Source organism: Populus nigra, chromosome 3 (genome assembly GCF_951802175.1).
Source record: "Populus nigra chromosome 3, ddPopNigr1.1, whole genome shotgun sequence".
Classification (NCBI taxonomy): domain Eukaryota; kingdom Viridiplantae; phylum Streptophyta; class Magnoliopsida; order Malpighiales; family Salicaceae; genus Populus; species Populus nigra.
Window position 1 is genome coordinate 22,641,834 of NC_084854.1, and position 18,215 is coordinate 22,660,048.

An 18,215-nucleotide genomic window follows, 5' to 3' on the forward strand; every position below is an offset into this window, starting at 1 on the left:
TCTACTTTTGTCCTTTTTCAGTTTCTTTTTTAGCTTTTGCTTTTTTTTCTTGTTATTTTTTGTTAAATAGACCAGGTAACAAGCATTTATATTTCTTGGGGTATGCCCCTCATACACTATATACATTGCAAGTTTTAATATCTATTTAGTATGTATGTTATGATTTTATTTTGATCAAGATGAACTTAATTATATAAAAATGCATGCAATCTAAACTAAATTATAGATCGAGAACAACAGTTATCTAATTCAAAAAAACTACTCAAAGATTTGAGCTGAACCATTACACTAATGCAAAATTATTCATCAAAGAAATTTAGAAGTGCATTTTCAAGGGAACCAAAAATAATGGATACATGAACCTTGTTCGGTATACTTCTAGCTAAAACAGGATATCAATCATCGATAACTATCCTCCTCAATTGCATTTTAGCTGTCATATGGAGAGGAAAACTTTATCATCATAACTACTATAACATGAATTAGATGACTGTTGATTTCCTGGGTTGGCACTCAAACTTGCAACGCATTGTGCAAATTCTTAAAAAGTGAATTTACATAGCCGGAATATCTACTATGTCATGTGCTTCAGGAGAGTGGCTTCCCATGGCGTCAACTTATCATATTCCACTTCGAGCAGGTTAGTGATTTGAAGTTTGAGGAAGCCTGAAAGAACCCCCAGCATAAAGCATCTCATAGACAGGCCTTATCCTCATAGTTAGAATAATGCTCAAGATGGAGCCCAAACCGCAGGCACCAGCCAGAACCAAGAAGGTGAGCCTGAAGCAATTTGGACCCAAGCAGGAGATGCTTGAATTGGACAGCAAATTTGGTACCTGCTGCTTTGCTGCCTCGTTATCATATACATAGCCTGCCAGGAGACCTGAGAAAAGGAACGCACCGAGAGGATTTCCTAGTGACATGAAGTTGTAAAATAAACCAAAATGCTTCAAGCCGAAAAGCTCAGAGACAGTCGGTATCATTATCGAGAACTGAACTCCATAGCAGATCCCAAGTAATGCTGTTGCGGCGTAAAGGATACCATCAATTGCAGAAGCAAACAACAGGTACGTTATGATCATCATTACTTGAGTGCACGTCATCCATATTGTCCGAGGGATTGTTTTTGATCTGCAAGGAATAAATGTCCAACACATCAAAGTAATACAACACCACAAAAATATTGTAGCCTGTGCAGTCTGTATTCTTTTGGAACCGACAGTCAGACAATTACAATGGACTGATAAAGAAATTTTAGGATGTGCAAAAGACAAAAGCTCATGGAAATATGACAAGAAACATTCATATGACATTTTGGCAGAACATGAGCTATGCTTCTTATGCATATGTTTTCTCCGTCTACGAGCATCAATATCTGGAGCATATAACAGAAGAAAAACCGATGCAACTTAATTCTCAGAGGATGCTCGCAATGTCCAATAGATGGAGTGACAGTATTATTCCTGGAACTAAGCCCCATCATGACACAATTTGAGAATGAAAATGTTTTTCTGTGTTTTATATTTTGTTTATAAAGTCACTGGCTCTAAGCCAAGAAGGAAAACTTCAATGTAATGAACTTAATGATTAGCCAAGAAGGAAAGAGTGTAGTAACCTGACAAAATGTTCAGACACAATACCCCCACCAAGACGCCCCACAAAATTGCAAAAGCTGAAGAGCGACAACAAGATGGTAGTATCATGCACGCCTTGTGCAATTCCTATCTGGGCCAGATTATTTAGCACCGTTACCCCAGATCCAACACCCACAAAGTACACAAAGAAAAGAAGCCAGAAATCAGCCTTTATTAGGGCTTCAGTAAATCTGAAATCCTCCCCTCTTTTGGGTCTCCTCTTCTTCTTCACAGCCCCTTCACCCTCAGCTAGAAGCATAGCCACCTCAGATGCCTCAACATTTTCCCGAAAACTTCCAAGGGCTGTTGTTGATGAAGATGATTTCAGCAGTGGTTCGGTTTTGTCTGCGTTGTCTTCTTGTATCACACTGTCTGGAGTCTCAACTGGCTGGTGATGCATCTCTGGTTTACTGACTCTCATGCGGTGAAATGTCATTTTTATGGGTATTGCAAATGGAGCCATGAGAAGGACAACCATTATAACAAGAAAGGTATTACATACCGGAGCACTGAAATGAAATATGTGATTCAATATGGTGGTTGTTAGGACATATAAGCCGAGTACAATAAGAGCTCCTTGAGTGAAAAGAAAATGGGCGTGTTCTGAAGAGTCTTCACCTGATGCAGGGGTACAAGCTCTTACAAAATACATGACTATGAAACACAGAACAGGAATTCCAAGTGCAAGAAACATCAGAAGCTTAGATGAGGAATTGCGGAGCAGAGTACTATAAATTTCAGTAAATACTGCAGCACTGATTCCACCGTAACCTTTAAGAACACCAGCAACAGTGCCTCTACTAAGAGGAAAGTTTCTCATGTTGGTTACAAGAACAGCTGTGCTCAACCAAGCACTACTATTGGTGGCAACACAGAGAGCAAGGCATAGCTGCAATATCGTGAAGTGAAAACAAAAAATGTGACTTTAGTCCTTTTGTTGGAAAATTTTAAGAATGAACATATATGCCACTCAACCAAATAAAAATGATGAAGAATTTGAGAAATTAAACATGCATTAAAGTATCTGAGTACAGGATATTTTCCACAAATCACAAAGTAAACCACATGAAGCAGCAACTATATCCAAATTTGCAGAAAATCTCACTCCTATGCATACAACAACGAAAAAAACTTGTGAGTTTCTACAGCATAACAGTGATTCGCCATCCTTTAACACTGTAGTTTATCATATCTGTCATGAGCAATAATATGGAAGCTGATTTTACTAGACAAAAAGGTAGACAACCTTGAACTCAAATGACAGAAGTGCGGGGGGGTGGAGTTGCAGCAGATTGTGAGTTCAAATCTAGTATTGAACTCATTTTTTACCATTTTTACATTAGCCATAAAAAGAGGACAGCCTGATGGTGCTCTTTCAGCAGGAAATGGAATCCTTGCTTGTGCGTACATGCTTGTTCTCAATCAAAAAAAGTATGTATGGTCATTCATTGTTTGCATTTTGTCCATGCAAATTCAAGGTTTCCCCTCCTTGAACATTATGCATCCGTGATTACACCTGAAACATTATTCTCTAACCTTTCCTGAGATGAAGTTTATTGCTTAATGATGCAGTTAATAATTTATACCCAGTAACCATATATCAATGACGAGAAGTGCTTCTAGTATTTCCAGACATGATTGCAGAATTGAAACTTTATCTTTCTCCCATACTGTATGATTATTTTAATGGTGTTATACTTTTCATGGTGCCTGGTTATTTCTTTTCATTTAGTTTCTTTACTGTCCCTCTAAGCTTACCAGGCTATTCATCCTGATTCGGCATAATAGTATTAGATTGCGTGGAGTTCTCTTTAATCGTCCATTTACTTGTAATTAAGTCTCGTTTAAGCTTTCCCCCCGCAAGCATCACGAACATTTCCTCCCACTTCCAAGCAACCGGAAAAGCCAAATCTATTGGAAATTTACCAAATTATATCCACTAAGTTCATCAAAAATTCTCTCCAAAACAACTTTAGAATGTAAAAGCTTTCCACTCATTGATCATAAAAAAGTAATTAAAAAAACATTGCAATACGAATCCAAGATCGGTGTAATTAACATTAATCACATCAATTTGATAGCCCCTAAACCATGTAAACAATGACCACTCTACCTTCAACCTCTAAAATCTTAATTCAATGAAAACAGAAAATGGGCGTCAATTACTTTCACAAAAGGTCTTTCTAAACATTACAAATAAGCAATAGCTCAGAGAACTCACCAGCCAATAAGGCAAGGATTGTACTTTACTGCTAAGAGCAAGCCAAAGAACACCATAACCAAAGAAGCAGGAAAGAGCACCAATCAAGAGAATCACCCAAGGAGGGAACTTGTTGCAAGCAATACCAGGAATGAGTCCAACATTCTCACCAACATCATTAGCAACACCAAGCATGGTAAGCTGGTGCTGGTTAAATCCCAGAACAGATTTTAAAGAATGGGAATAAAGAGGGAAATTGTAAGCATTCCCTGATGCTATTTGCACCCAAACTGCTGCTCCAAGTCCAACCCATGGCGGCCTTGTCCCAGCTTTCAGGTTCACCATGGTTGAATGGTGTTGAGGCCGAATAGGGTAGTGGGTTAATTCTCTGTTTTGCTTATGAAGTCAGGAGACAGAGAGAGGGGAGGAGGGGTGGAGGGAGAAGGACAAGAGAGTGTCTTAAAGTGGGGTTTGGGTGAGTTTGTTTGTACATGTAATGTAATGTAATGACTTGACATTTGGAAAAAGAGCTGTACTAGTTCATGACTTTCCTCCATAGCTACTGGAATTTCCTTTTCGGTTTTTATTATGTTTTCTCTGTAGCAATTTTTGGACAGAACACAATGAACTGCAGTGTAGTCTTGAGGATGCTGTTAGATTCACGTGCATTAACCCATATCTCTGAAGATAACTGCTAGATTGATTGATATATTTATCAATTGTCTAGAAGTATGGTTTAAAATATTTTTTATTTAAAAAAACATATTTTATATTGTATATTTTTTAAAAAATTTTAGTGACATAACAAATCAAAATAATATAAAAATATAAAAAAAATTAATTTTTTTAAAAACATTATTTTAGCTGTATTCCCAAAGATTTTCTTAATCAAGTGTAATGAAATGTTTCATGGATATATATATAGCTTAAGAATCACTGTATACATTAATTAAATGGTAATGCATGCAGTTTGTAATACCACCACAAAAACTTATTTTTTATTTTATTTTATTTTGTAATAGTTCAGGTTTTTTGAATGGCCACTATAATATATAGTTGAAGCTTGGAAAGATAAAATCATTGGAAGCACCGGATATTTTCTATTGAATTGAAGATTTTGGGTAGAAATAAATCGAAAAATATAACAAAATGGTAAGTTCTATTTCTCAATTTGATTTTTTTATATCAAAATTAAAATTATTTTAATTAATTATTAAATAAATCATCTGTTATTAAACAGAACAATAATAATATCATTCGATATTATTATAATACTATTATTCAATTGCATATACCATTTAAATTTTTAAAGTCATTATTCTAATTCAAGAGAGTGTAAATATTATTTCTCACTTCAAATTAGCATACTCTTAAGATTTATTTTTTTTTTAACAATTCCGTTCGTTCGAGTTTCCAATTCAGAACAACTAAAAGCAAATGTGCTTACCATGTGAACAAACATTTAAAGATATTTATCCCTTAAAATATTTTTCACTTGAAAAAAATTAAATTAATATTTTTAAAATGTTTTTTAATTATTTTAATATAAAAACCTAAGAAAAATTAATATATTTAAAATAAAAAATACTTTTAACAAAAATATTATCCGGAATATTACCAAACATATACTTTATATATAATTATTTTAGAACTAAAATAAGGTTAAGAAAAAAAAAGTACAAAGTAAGGTAAATTTCAAAGTTAGATCATGTTTGGTTAATATATCATAATAAAAATACAGAAATAACAAAATGTATTTAATTGAGAAAAAATATTTAAAAAAGTTATCTTTAAAAGAATTTATAAATATATTTTCATTGTTTAAAAAAAATAACTTATTTATTTTCACTATGTTGATTATATCTCATCTCAAAACAACAACTAAATATATCACATGATGCACAAAACTCGTGAGAGAAGAAGGAGCATGAGCAGCACACGTGACATACTGGGAGTGACATGTGACCAAAGCCGTTACGTGGGTCCTTTCCAGTTGCGAGGTTCTTCAGGATAGACAGAGAGAGCATCGTGATTTGTATGTTGTCATCTGGGCCCACTTGGATTTTTTGTCGTGGGTAGATCGTCTAGATCCAAAATAGGAACTAGGGTCGACTAGGTTAGGCATATGTCACCCAAGCCTAAATATTTAGGTGACACGTGTGTGGCTTAGATTTTACTTATTAGTTTTGTGTTTTTGTCGGATCAAGCCCTTATAATATTCTTTATAAGCTTGCACAATATCATAATTAATTACTTTTTTGTTTTAATTTAATGATGAGAGTATTATAGTGTTAGTTCTTACATTCTTGAAGCAAGCTTTTTCTATTTAAGCTTTGTTTTACTATATATATATATATTTGACTTGACGTTTTATTTTGAAAATCATCTTTTAAATTTTGAATTCAAATTAAGCTGATTCTTTAAAATTATTATAATTGATTTTTGCAATCGAGTAATCAATTTGTGTAGGGATTTTTTCAATATAAAATAACATATTTAAATTTTTTTAAGTTTTTAAAATTTTGATGAGAGAAAAGGAGTATCAACTTCCAATCTTAACCATATTGATTATTTAATTATGTAAAAATTAATTAAGTTAGAAATACTATTATTTTTATTGAAGTTCTACTCACGAGCAAAGTTGTCAATTTTATTTTGGTTAACGTTTTATTTTTTATTGAAACGATAATTTTGGTTCTCAAACATTTTGGAATGATAATTTGAATTCATGCAAACTTAACAAATAATTAACACATTCAAATTATAATAATTATCAAAATTTTATATAAAAGCAAATTTGATTAAAATTAAACATAATTCATGACATCAAATCTAATTGATATTTCCATTCTCAATTGCATTAAATCAAACAAAAATTTATAGCAAATTAAAATAATTTAAAAAAATATCAAACTCATCAACTTATTAAAAATTCAATGCAAGTATAATCCATCCTAATTTCACCACATTCATGCTCTATTGCATGAAATCATGATAATTATATTATTAGTTGATTTCAATAATTCACACAAAAATCTTAAATTGACAACTTATCTAAAATTAAATGCAACACATAATTAATGCATAATTAATTTAACTTATTTTCATGTTCAACTATATCAAATCAACTCTAATTGATGATGTTCATAATTAATTTATTATTAATTCAACAAACCCTAAATTCACCATAAACTATAAATTCAACCTAAACAATTATTTTATTTCAACTAAACCAAATACAAATCCATAGCAATGTAATATATTTACCTTGCTTGTAGGACTGGAAAAGAGGTTGGGGCAACGATGGAAGTGGAGGCAGCAAAGACAATGGTGGATTTTGAACACAAAAACATTCAAGGATACTTGAATATTAGGATGAGTTTGATTTTCTGGTGTTTTAATAGCAAAAATTAAGTTCATGGTATGTTTTTTAGAGCGATAAGGGTTGGGGCATTGGTTTTGAAAAAAAATGAATTGTTGTGTCTATGTGTTCTTCAATACGAGGAGGACACTTATTATTTTAATTGATGTTGTAATTAAGAATCTCGACATGTTAAGTAATTAAGTTTTAGAAGGTAATAAGATAAAAATATGTTATTTTATAATTTTTTTTTTCAAATGGTGTTATTTTATTAAAACTTTTAACTTATTATGCTATTTTTTAAAAAAATATATTATATATAATATATTTGGAATACTTGAATTACTCTTTTTAATTAATCAGCATCCTCGAGAAACACTTCAAACTCTCTCCTACTCAAAATCTGATTGTCTAATTATTTTATTTATTTATTTATTTTTGCTTTTTAGGTTGAGAATTATGTTAAAAAGTATTGTTTTACATGCTTTTCGATCTAAAAGGCATAAATTGAGACAAACAACTTGAAATAATTCTTTGAAAATGACATGACATAGATAGCAATCAATTAGTTTTTGAAAAATAAAAATAAATAAATAAAATCTAGTCTAATATAATCTAAGAAATAAAAACGCTCTTTGATCACTTTGAAACTTCCTCAGATTACTATTAGAATTAATGCCGCTTTATCATTGTCTAGCTGACAAAGGAAACCCATAACATCTCGGCTAAAATGTGAACACGAAAAGTTTTAAATGACTTGAGATTTTGGATAAGATGAAATTTAATTTGTTTTTCAAAATGGTAATAGTTATATGAGTAATTCTAACTGAAATTGACATGCTTACTAGCTAACCAGACATGACAATTATTATTTATGAAGATTTTTAGAAACTATGATATTGTGAATTATCGTATTTAATAACATTCTAATAAAAAATGAAATAATTAATTAATAAACTGTCACTTGCAGGCCATCACATTAATTAGAAAGATTAATGTCTGACATTTACACCCTTTTTGGAGTGTTTTCTTTATCATTACTTGATTTGAGGATTCTCTTGTTTGAACACTCAAAAACCGTTGTTATAACAGTGGGTGCCTATAAACTAAACATTTATAAGCAAGGCCCAACCTTATTTCCAAAAAGAAAAACCCTACATCAAGTTTTGTTATATATATCCCTGATCCATGCCAGAAATTCTGGTTGCTGTGTTATTTTCTTGGACCCACAAAACAAGTGCTCTGTGTTTGTAGATGATTTCTTGCGTTTCTCCTACGGAAATTAAGTTCTGGGGTCAAGAACTATGAAGTAAACGGGCACCAACCATTATGGCAATGCCACCAAGTTATGCTTCCTTATATGCTCCAAGGCAAATCTTTTCCAGTCGAAAGCATGTCGAGAAAAAAGAACAAGAAAGGACCCATCTCCACCAAACTCTCCATTTCTTGAGTGATATATGAAATCTAACTTCAGTTATTTCACTTATATGGGATGCAGCAAGTGATTTTAGCAAATAAAGCTATATATGTACAGTTTTTTGGTTATTAATTATGGACCCTTATCCACCGTTTGCCATCTTTTTTTATTTATTTATTTTGCCAAACCCATTGTTGACTCCTGACAGTATCATATATATATATATATAGTATGGAATCATTTTCCTGATCGCTCGTCCTCCTGAAAGGCCCATTTGCAGAAATAATTGCCTGCCAGGCGGTTTTTACTTTTTAAGAGTAGTTTATGGGCCATAAATAGTTATTCCATCAAAGCTAATAGTTCTTGAGCACATATATATTTATTTAGAATTTTATACTCTCATCTGTAGGCCAGATAGAGGACAAAAAAAGAAACAAAAGGAAATGGCAAATGATGCTGACACCATATTCAAAACTAAAGGGAAAATTAAAGGTTGAGCATGTCCTCGAGAGCACTCAACATGGAAGAAACGGAAGGCACCCCCCATAAATTTAAAATAGAGAGAATTTTTACGCAAGAAACTAGAGATATAGCCAGATATCATCAGGTTCTTCCTAAATCTTGTGCTTACTCTTGCTGCTTTGTTTCCTCTCCTTACGGTTAGAATTTAGAAAACGACCACCCTAAGTCATTGGATAAGTTCATCAATCAAAACTAATGGATGAGGAGGTTTTATATTTATAAAGGTCATATATACGTAGAAGTGATTTTTTTTGTTGTTGTTGTTGTTGAAAAGAAAAGAAAAGATTTGAAATTCAGACCTCCTAGAAGAGGAGACATGAGGGCAAGTTGAGTTACAAGTTCATTAGCAGTAGTAAACGTTTTCAATTAAATTTCGAATTATCTAAGTAGCAAAAACTTTTTTTAGATCCTACATTTCTTGTTTTCTTTTTAGTGTAGGAAATCACGGTTGACTCTCCTTTAGAGAACCGAAACCCACAACCTCTCTTCAAATGGAGAGTTTTGCTAGCAGTGGAGCTAGGGCTTTATTGGTTCGACCTAGCTATATTTCTTATTACAACTCAAAAACTTATGTTCCGCTTGCTCCGAGTTTCTGCTTCGCCTGCACGGTTGTTCATTATTAATTACTCTTCGATCAAAACAATGGAGGTCTCCTTTCCATGTAGTCAATTTTACTTTGCAATCATATATCAAGGCTTGTTTCTTTCTTTCTTCATCATAACTTTACGTGTGTATGCAACACATTTGGACAAAGTTTACAGAAAAAATTATGTTTTAGCAGCCAAAATAGAACCTGAGGGAGAAAATTACTACTTTGTTTTATGATTTCGAACAGCATCGAAAAAGAAGTAATGAAGAGAGCATTTCTTCTCGAAAAGGTGTTTTGGCCTCCACCCAGTTGCTGGTATATCAAAGCACGAACCCATGCAAATTGATTTTCCACCGACCAACGTCTTCTGACTTTGGAATATGTTGATCATATTCTTGAGCATTATTTCAGTTGGTTGGCTTTTTTTGATGTTCTAAAAATCGGTCCAATATATGCTTTCCTGGAGCATATAGTTTTATTGAAGATCAGAAGGATAGAACAAATTTCATCAAAAGCCCAACCAGAAGGAACATATATAGATTTGCTTAACGAAGCCCTCCCCAGAAATCTGGTTTAGCCCAATAACTAAAAAGTTATAACAGTCAGGAGGGTACACAAAAACCAGCAACACCCAATGCAATATTCTTTTATATATATATATATATATATATATAGAAAATGCAAGGCTTCTTGTCAAGAACTGCTGGATTATTTCGTGGAGTAGAGTTTTATAGCTACGTTCTTAAGAACTTTATATATAGACACCATGCCAATCATTTGCAAGCAAGCATTGCACGCCACTTAATTAGGGCAAAAACAGAGGATTTGACAGCTTTTCTTTTCAACTTAAACTAAAGGAGAACATCTTTCTGTAATCCAAGATGCTACTATTTACCGTCATTCAAGTTTAATCATCGTGGTGTTGGCCCATAAAATTGGATAGAACTATTGACATGGTGCATGCTGCCACCCGAGGTAGATATTAAAATCAAGCTGGCCCGGAGGTTAGTTAGAAATTGCTGATCTCCCGCGGCCCATTCACGGCAAGCCTACCACCAAGAGTTCAAGGCCACTTCGATCCCAAGTCCTAACTGCTGCTATTGACAGAACTTCTTTTCTTTTTTTATTTCTGATGTTTATTGTTTAAGTTATATCATTGCACGAGCTTTCTTTTCCTCACATCTTTTTTTGCTATAACTTGCTAGATTTTTAAGCATCATTTGATATTGTAATTCACATAATTTTTAAAATGCGTTTATCTGTGCGATGCTTTGGATATTTTTTATAGTTTTAATAAGAGTTTATCAAGATTATTAAAAAGAAAAATTAATATTTTGAAAAATACACTTTCAATAACATATACTCATGTGCTACATCCAAATAATTGGTGCATCCAACTTTGTCTATTGCTTCCGTAGATATTATACGTTGCAGGTCTCATCATGCCTCCACATAAAACTTTTTTCGGGTTCGATTTTAAAAGATCAAAACTGAATTGAACCGAACCAAATCAGATTGTTCAAGCGAACTAAACCAAGTTAAAAAAAGATAAGGGTATAAATATTAAATTTTCTTTTCTTCCCATCATAGGAGGTGTTTTTGAAAGTATAATAGTAGTTGTTTTTTAAAGTGTTGTTTGCTCGAAAATACATTAAAAAAAATATTTTTTTATTTTTAAAAAATTATTTATGATATCAACAAATAACAAAATTTAAAAACATCAAAAAATATTAATTTAAAATAAAAAATAAATTTTTTAAAAATATTTTTAAAGAAAAAAAACAAACAACCCTGGCTGCCACGCCCCCAACCATCAATGACTCTCCTTTTCATCTTTCTTACTCTCCTAATCTTTGTCTTTCATTCTCTTTGAAAAACCGGTCCCAGTACTCCTCCTCGAAGCAGTAATCGAGCGCTACTCTTTGTTAGCTATTCATAGATTCGGAGTTATATTTGTTGTTGTTGATTCAGCTGCCTTCTTTCATGACCTTAATAGCGATTATATATCTTGTAAGTGCATTTATCATATCATTTTTTTGCCAAATGTCGAGGAGGCCATCGAGTCCAGTAGTAAATGGTGCGTTTAGCATATTATTTCGGTGTGCTTCCGGTTTAATTTTTTTAAAACTAATAAATTTAGTTTAGTTATATTTTTTAGTTTAAAATCGAAGCTCACCCTTATCTACTAGCTTGCCAAACCCGCTACGATGTGCTGTTATTATTATCTATAGCATGATACAGCGATGAGCCACCGGCAGCGGCTGATTTCGATGACATCTGGGGTTTTTTTCCTCTTCATCGTTATCCTTTAAGGTGACGTTGAGATTTTTCTCTGTTCTAATTTTTTTTTTTTTGGAGTGCCGCCATTATATTAGACGCCATTTGGTGTTAGAATAAGTAGGAGCCAAACTTCTTTAAATAAAAAAAATAAAAAATAAAAAGCAGCCTTGGCCTCGGTGAAAGTGTGCCAAACTACCACTTAACTATATATGCACATGCCTTTTTTTTAATTGAAAAGGAATTAAAAACTGTATTATGCACATGTACTTTGGAACATAAGCTGCTTTTTTAGTAGAAAAGGAGTGCATATTGTATTTGATGTGTTTTGTATTATAATACAATGTATTTTTAAAAGATATTCTTTAAAAATATATCAATATAATTAAATTACACCATAGTTTAAATTACAAAAATCGTAGGTAAAACATGATCAAGTCATGGTTTAGGTGGAGGATTAGAAATCTCTAATTAAATTACACCATAGTTTAGATTTTAAATTAGAGATTAAAAAAGAGAGAGAGAGAAAAGAATCCCGAGAACTCAATGGTCATGCAAAGAGACAAAGCACATCAACTAGTTAAGAATTTAGCTTCGGTTGTCAAACTAAAGATAAAGTATTGCATAAGCACAAAAAATGTAGAATCCTTATCCTCTCCTCCCACAGAGAAAAACAGCATCACAGCAGCAGCAGCAGCATGTCTTAGGCTGGTACATGCACATGGGCTGTCAACCATAGCAATACCTAGGACTACAAGCAAGGGCCCACTACCCATCATGGAGCCCACATGTCAAAATCATCTCCGAGGGAGATCGATTCCCAGTTTTTCCACTGTCTCTCTTTTGTTTCGTCATATAAATTATAAACAAACACAAGTACCTGAGTCAGCGATTCGGGTTTCTGACTCATCCCTTCCCTTTCGGTAGATCTCTGGGCACCCAGTTTGATGGAAAGCACACAAGATTACAAGCTGGGTTTTGTTCGTGAGATCAAGAATTAGGTCTTTGTCTCTGTAGGTATATAATGGTGGTGGCAAGCTTCCATGTGAGATGGACCTACAGAGCCTAAGCCCCAGCCGACTAAAGATATGCTCTGCAGAATTGTAGTCCCTTTAAAAATTAACTTGCTAGAGGCTCTCTCTCTCTCTCTCTCTCTGCAATATTTAAATCCATGGAAGGGTCCTTGGTGCTGGCGTGACCCCTCACAGCTATAACCCATTAAATATTCTCTCTTTCCATTCATGTGGGCTGCTTTTGTTCTTTCCATTTTCAGGGTTTCGGTCTGTGAAGAGGCCCACTGTAGGTGCCTCGAATAAATGGAACAGATAAACGGCTAAAATTTTACTCTCTTCATTTGTGCTTCTGCTAAAAGAAAATAGTGTTGTTTTAAAAAGAAATTGCTTAAATGTTTTTATTCACCTATATAATTATTATTGTATTTTATTATATAATTATTATATATAAGCATCAATTTTTCAATTTATAGTTATATTTTTTTTCTCAATGTTAAAAAAACTAGTAACATCTGCGCATTAATATTGTGTTATAAAAAAATTATTTAACCTCTAGCGAGGCGAATTAAATAAACATGTTAATACTTTTTATATATTTATAGGCACATATAATTCTTGATATATTTAATTAGATTCACGCATAAGATTTTTTATTTATAAGTAAAATTTAAAAAAAACACATTTGAAAAACTTGCACACTTATTTTTTTACCAAAAAACATTATTTGATTCGCGGCGAAACACTGGTCAAATAACTAGTATATATATTAAAAGAAAATTGTGTTTTCATGTAGAAATGGTATAATTGTAGATTTTGTTAATTTTGTTTCATTGTACCGGTGGTAAAATTATAATTTTTCAGTTCTTATTTAAAACAAGTTTTTTTTATTTTTTCTTTTTATACTTGGTATTTTTATCATTTTACGCTTGTCTTTTTATCATCATTTTTTTTCTTATCTTCACTTTTTTGTTTTATTTTTTTTTGTTTTTCATTTTTTTTCTTTACAATTCTTTTGGAAAAACATAAAAAAATATTGCAATGACAATAATTACGATTAAAATTTAAAATAAATTTTATTATTCATTATAGGGTGAAATTGAAAAGAACAATCAATTTAACAAAAAAACCAAGACTAAAATTGATAAGAAAAATCAATTTACCAAAAGAAACACAAAAAAATCAAAAGAATAAGGATTAAATTGAAAAAAAATCACATATTCCAAATTGAAATTAAAGACTGAAATTGATTAGAAAAATCAATTTACCAAAAGAAATCAAAAAAATAAGAACTAAACTTGAAAAAAATCGCATATCTCAAATTAAAATTGAATGATGAAATTAAAAAAAATAAAATTTTATAAAATAACCAAGAATAAAAATTCAAGATTCAAAAAATAAAATTCAAAAGTAGAAATCCTCATAAATCAGATGATAATTCTCAAAATTTTGCATGATTGGTATCAATTCAAGGAAAAAAAATTAAGAAAAGAGAAAAAAGGGGGGGGGGGTTTATTTATCCTTAATTAATTTAATAATATATAATAATTCATGTGAAAAGACTTCAACGCGGCTAATTTTAAGTTTTATAATGGAAAGGAGGAAACCATGAGTACATTTTTCCAGTTACCGGTATTTTCACTCACCGAATAAGTATTTTTCGAAGCGGTATTAGTTTTTAACATTACCATTTCAGCTTTCGACAATTAAGATGAGAATTAATTAGAGCTAAATGTAACACTAAACCTAGAGCCAAATACATTTACATTTTAAAGCTCTCTCCCCCTAGCTCTCACTGTCATCTGTCTTCCATTCTCTTTCACTTGACATCATCACCTCATCATAATCATCTCACTAGACCTATGATCCTACTTCTTTAATTGCGTTTTTTTATTCTTCCTGATTAAGATCACAGGTTAGAACCTCATCTGCAAAGACTTCTTGATCAGATGACATGATCAGTGTAGTTGTTTTACAAGCACATACGTATTTTTATATCATGTTTCTTTGATTTCCCACTTCAAAATCAGGAAGGAATCTCATTTCTTTGCTTGATCTCTCATCTACAATGAGTCTTGTGACAACGACAATCACTCAGAAACTGCCAATACCTTCCTTGCACCCACACCCATCCCTTTCAGAGCCTCATCTTTTTCCCAAGAGCTGTTTTCTAGCTAGTCCTGCAAATGGTGTTCAATAGGCATGTATGGGGTGTCATCTATACAGATAGAGACTCCTCGAAAATAACTTTTTTATCTTTTTAAATTTTGTAAATAGAGACGTGTCTGTGTCATAATTTTATCCCTAAAAGTCCAAGCGGTTTGTGTATATCTTGATCATGCAATGGGAGGTGATAGCGAAGAGTCCCACTGTAAATATCCTTTGTCGTGTGAGAGGCTCTAAGATGAATGATCACTCTTGAACTAATTAAATAATTGTATTTATCTTGTAAATACGAAATAAAAATAAAAGGCTGTAGTACTCCTTGTGGGTAATGATGTGGTGTTCGGTGACTCCCAGGAAAAAAACATATATATATAGATGGTAAAGGGTTTGAAACAGGCCCGAGCAAAATATAAATATATAAGACAATAACTACAAACCATGTCCCTTAGTGGTGAGATGATCTCCAGCTGCAGCAGAGCGTGGGAGGTTTCATGATTACATGATAAAGAGGAGGAGCATATATAGGAAAATGTCTGCAGACAGAGCCTGACTTGTGAGCCTGAATTAGCAAATTAAATACAAGCAAACCTCAATTATATGGTTCTGTCAACGTAATTATGGAATCTGGTGACTCGAGGAATAATGCAGGCATGATTTAATAGATAAATGCAATAAAAACAAGGGGTTTGGTTATGTACAGACCCCTGCAGGGTCATGGAAAGGTTTTCTTTTTATTATTAATATAAATATTCGGATTTATATTTTAACTAATTTATAATTTTTATAGTTAATAATTATATAAATTTTAAGTAATCCTAAAAGAATTTAAATTTATAATTATTAGAAAATAAACTCAAAATCCAACTAGAGCTATTAAATGGAAAGGTTTTTAATGGTGATAAATAGGGTAATGTGAGACGTAATTATGTAAATAATGAATAATAAGGGCGGCCTCTAATTTAATTAGCCGAATAAGGATTATCTCGCCTTTATTCTCTTGCATTGCTTTTTCAGGATGATAAGGGTTGAATAAAACTTAACTGGTGAGTTCTAAATTTGTTTTTTTTTAAATTATTAATTTGAATTTTATAAATTTTACAACCATTAAAAATTTATATAATTATTAATTTATAAAATTAATATAATTATTAATTTATAAAATTAATCTAGATATATAAACTCGAAAATTATATACCTACTCGCTGTATTCCCGCGGAAATCAAATGTTTGCTGTCCTCTTTTTTTTTTTTTTTTTCCGGTCATGGTGTCACGATCAACTTATTGTTCTGGCCGAAACCCAACTTTCACAATTATCCCTTGGGCAGTAAATCTCAATTTCAATGTAGTTTTACATATAATATAAAGTTCTCTCTTCCCAAAATGATAATATCTTCCTCGCAATAATCTCAATATTAATCCTCCTCATAAATTCATTAATCTCTTCATTTTATGATAATTATTTGTTTTAGATTTCTCCAATGAGGTGACCAAATCAATGGCCTTCATTATCTGGTGATTTCCATCCATTGAGCATTCCTCCTCATTTTATTTTGTTTTTGTTTTTTTATTAATTTCTGTCTGTAAATTCCCCTTGATCGGTCTTAAGAACGTCCTCCCGTCCAAGCAGAGCATGAAGGAGGTATCCCTGCAAATATATATATATATATATATAAACAACAGATATAAGCTAATAAAAACACACAATGAGAAGGAGAGAACCCCTTACCTCTCAAGAAGAAACATAGACCACGTAAACGGACACGGTGAACGGGTGGATCACAACACGCACACAACACAGAGCCCTACAAACGGAATGAACAGAAAACACGTGAAACCAGACGGAAAAGAAGCCACACACAACTGGGAAATGGAGATGGAGGATAAAGAAAATTAAAGAGGAAAATAAAAAATGGCCTTGATGGAAAATTGATGGATGTCACTGATGATTAATGGAATTCAATTAGTTTAAGTTGCCAGAGTTAGTTTTGGTGATTAGAAATTTAATTTGAAGTCCTTAAAACTCCTTAACTTTGCAGATGAATAATATAGCTTTGATAACTATATACACTCAACAGCCATGTGTATTATATCTATAAAAAAAAAAGTCATGTCGTCGGATTTTGTGTTTCGGTCACCGGAGTCCGTAAAAATCAATTCCGTCCCGAAGCCCACGCGCCGCCACCACAATCTGAGTCTAGTACTCTCGTCGGGTGATTCAAGGAAAAAACACTTGAATTGACCGGAGTACCCATTAAACCTCAGATTTGGACATCACGGAGAGTCGGCTTGGTCGTGGCTGGAAAGCAGAACGCCTCCGTTGCTGGTGTGAAGAGGGCCGAATCAAAGAAGCAAGAGCTCTCCTCACCAAATCACCTTCGACACCGCCGATTCTCACTAGCGAATTTGTCATTGCAGATCTGCGCGCATTCAACCGATTGTTGTTTGAAGAGTAGTTGGATGACGAAGGCGAGCCCCCAAACCCTACGCCTTTATGGAGACTACAACGGAAGGAGCCTGGATGAGTCGTCGGTGAGCACATACAGGTACGCTTAGGAGTGCTCTGTTTTTTAACGACCTGATGGTGATGGCTCCGAGAGGGATTGACGGTGGAGATTGAACGGTTAGGAGATACGGCATTTAAACGGACGGATGGAGAAGACGACTGTGAGGTGTGTCCGTACATGTTGACACGTGTGGGGGAGGCGGATCTGGTGAAGAAAGTTGATGAGCGAGAGGTGAAACTTGAGCTTGAAGAAGCGAAAGCGGTGGAGGAGGCGTAAGACGTCGGAGATCTGGTTAAGTGCTGGTGAAATCTGCCGGGAGGAGAGACTGAGCGGAGAGCTGGTCCGCTTGATGTTCTTCTAGAAGATCCAGTGGCTGTGGCCGCCATTTTGGTGGTGGTGGAGTTGATTTTTAGGGTTTAAAAGTACAGAGAGAGAGAGGGGAAATCTAGGCAGAGAAAGAAAGTGGGAATTTTTTTTTTTATTTTTTTTTTCTAGTCAGAGGCGTTCGGCTAGTTGATTTGGCAAACCTAGCTTT

The 18,215-nt window shown here is 33.2% G+C and overlaps 2 protein-coding genes across 3 annotated transcripts; both read right to left on the reverse strand.

The window, feature by feature from the left end:
• Positions 1–299: 299 nt before the first annotated feature.
• On the reverse strand, positions 300–4,404 carry LOC133687760 (protein NUCLEAR FUSION DEFECTIVE 4-like). 2 transcript variants are annotated; one of them, XM_062107069.1, is made up of 4 exons: positions 3,856–3,992; positions 3,393–3,545; positions 1,616–2,523; positions 300–1,131 (listed from the first exon to the last, which is right to left on the reverse strand). In XM_062107069.1, exons 2-4 carry the CDS (start codon positions 3,402–3,404, stop codon positions 642–644), a joined length of 1,410 nt encoding a protein of 469 aa, XP_061963053.1. In that variant the 5' UTR covers positions 3,405–3,545; positions 3,856–3,992; the 3' UTR covers positions 300–641. The 2 variants fall into 2 exon arrangements, with proteins under 2 accessions (XP_061963053.1, XP_061963052.1); XM_062107068.1 differs by lacking the exon at positions 3,393–3,545 and having other exon boundaries at positions 3,856–4,404.
• Positions 4,405–17,175: 12,771 nt separating this feature from the next.
• On the reverse strand, positions 17,176–18,215 carry LOC133690259 (uncharacterized). The gene has a single exon (XM_062110492.1). It carries the CDS (start codon positions 18,064–18,066, stop codon positions 17,428–17,430), a length of 639 nt encoding a protein of 212 aa, XP_061966476.1. The 5' UTR covers positions 18,067–18,215; the 3' UTR covers positions 17,176–17,427.

Coding starts and splice junctions, on each gene's coding strand:
- LOC133687760 (XM_062107068.1), bottom strand. CDS start 4,179: ATGGTGAACCTGAAAGCTGGGACAAGGCCGCCATGGGTTGGACTTGGA. Junction 2,524..3,855: donor AATCCTTGCCTTATTGGCTG/GTGAGTTCTCTG, acceptor ACGATATTGCAG/CTATGCCTTGCTCTCTGTGT. Junction 1,132..1,615: donor GTGTCTGAACATTTTGTCAG/GTTACTACACTC, acceptor TATTCCTTGCAG/ATCAAAAACAATCCCTCGGA.
- LOC133690259 (XM_062110492.1), bottom strand. CDS start 18,066: ATGGCGGCCACAGCCACTGGATCTTCTAGAAGAACATCAAGCGGACCA.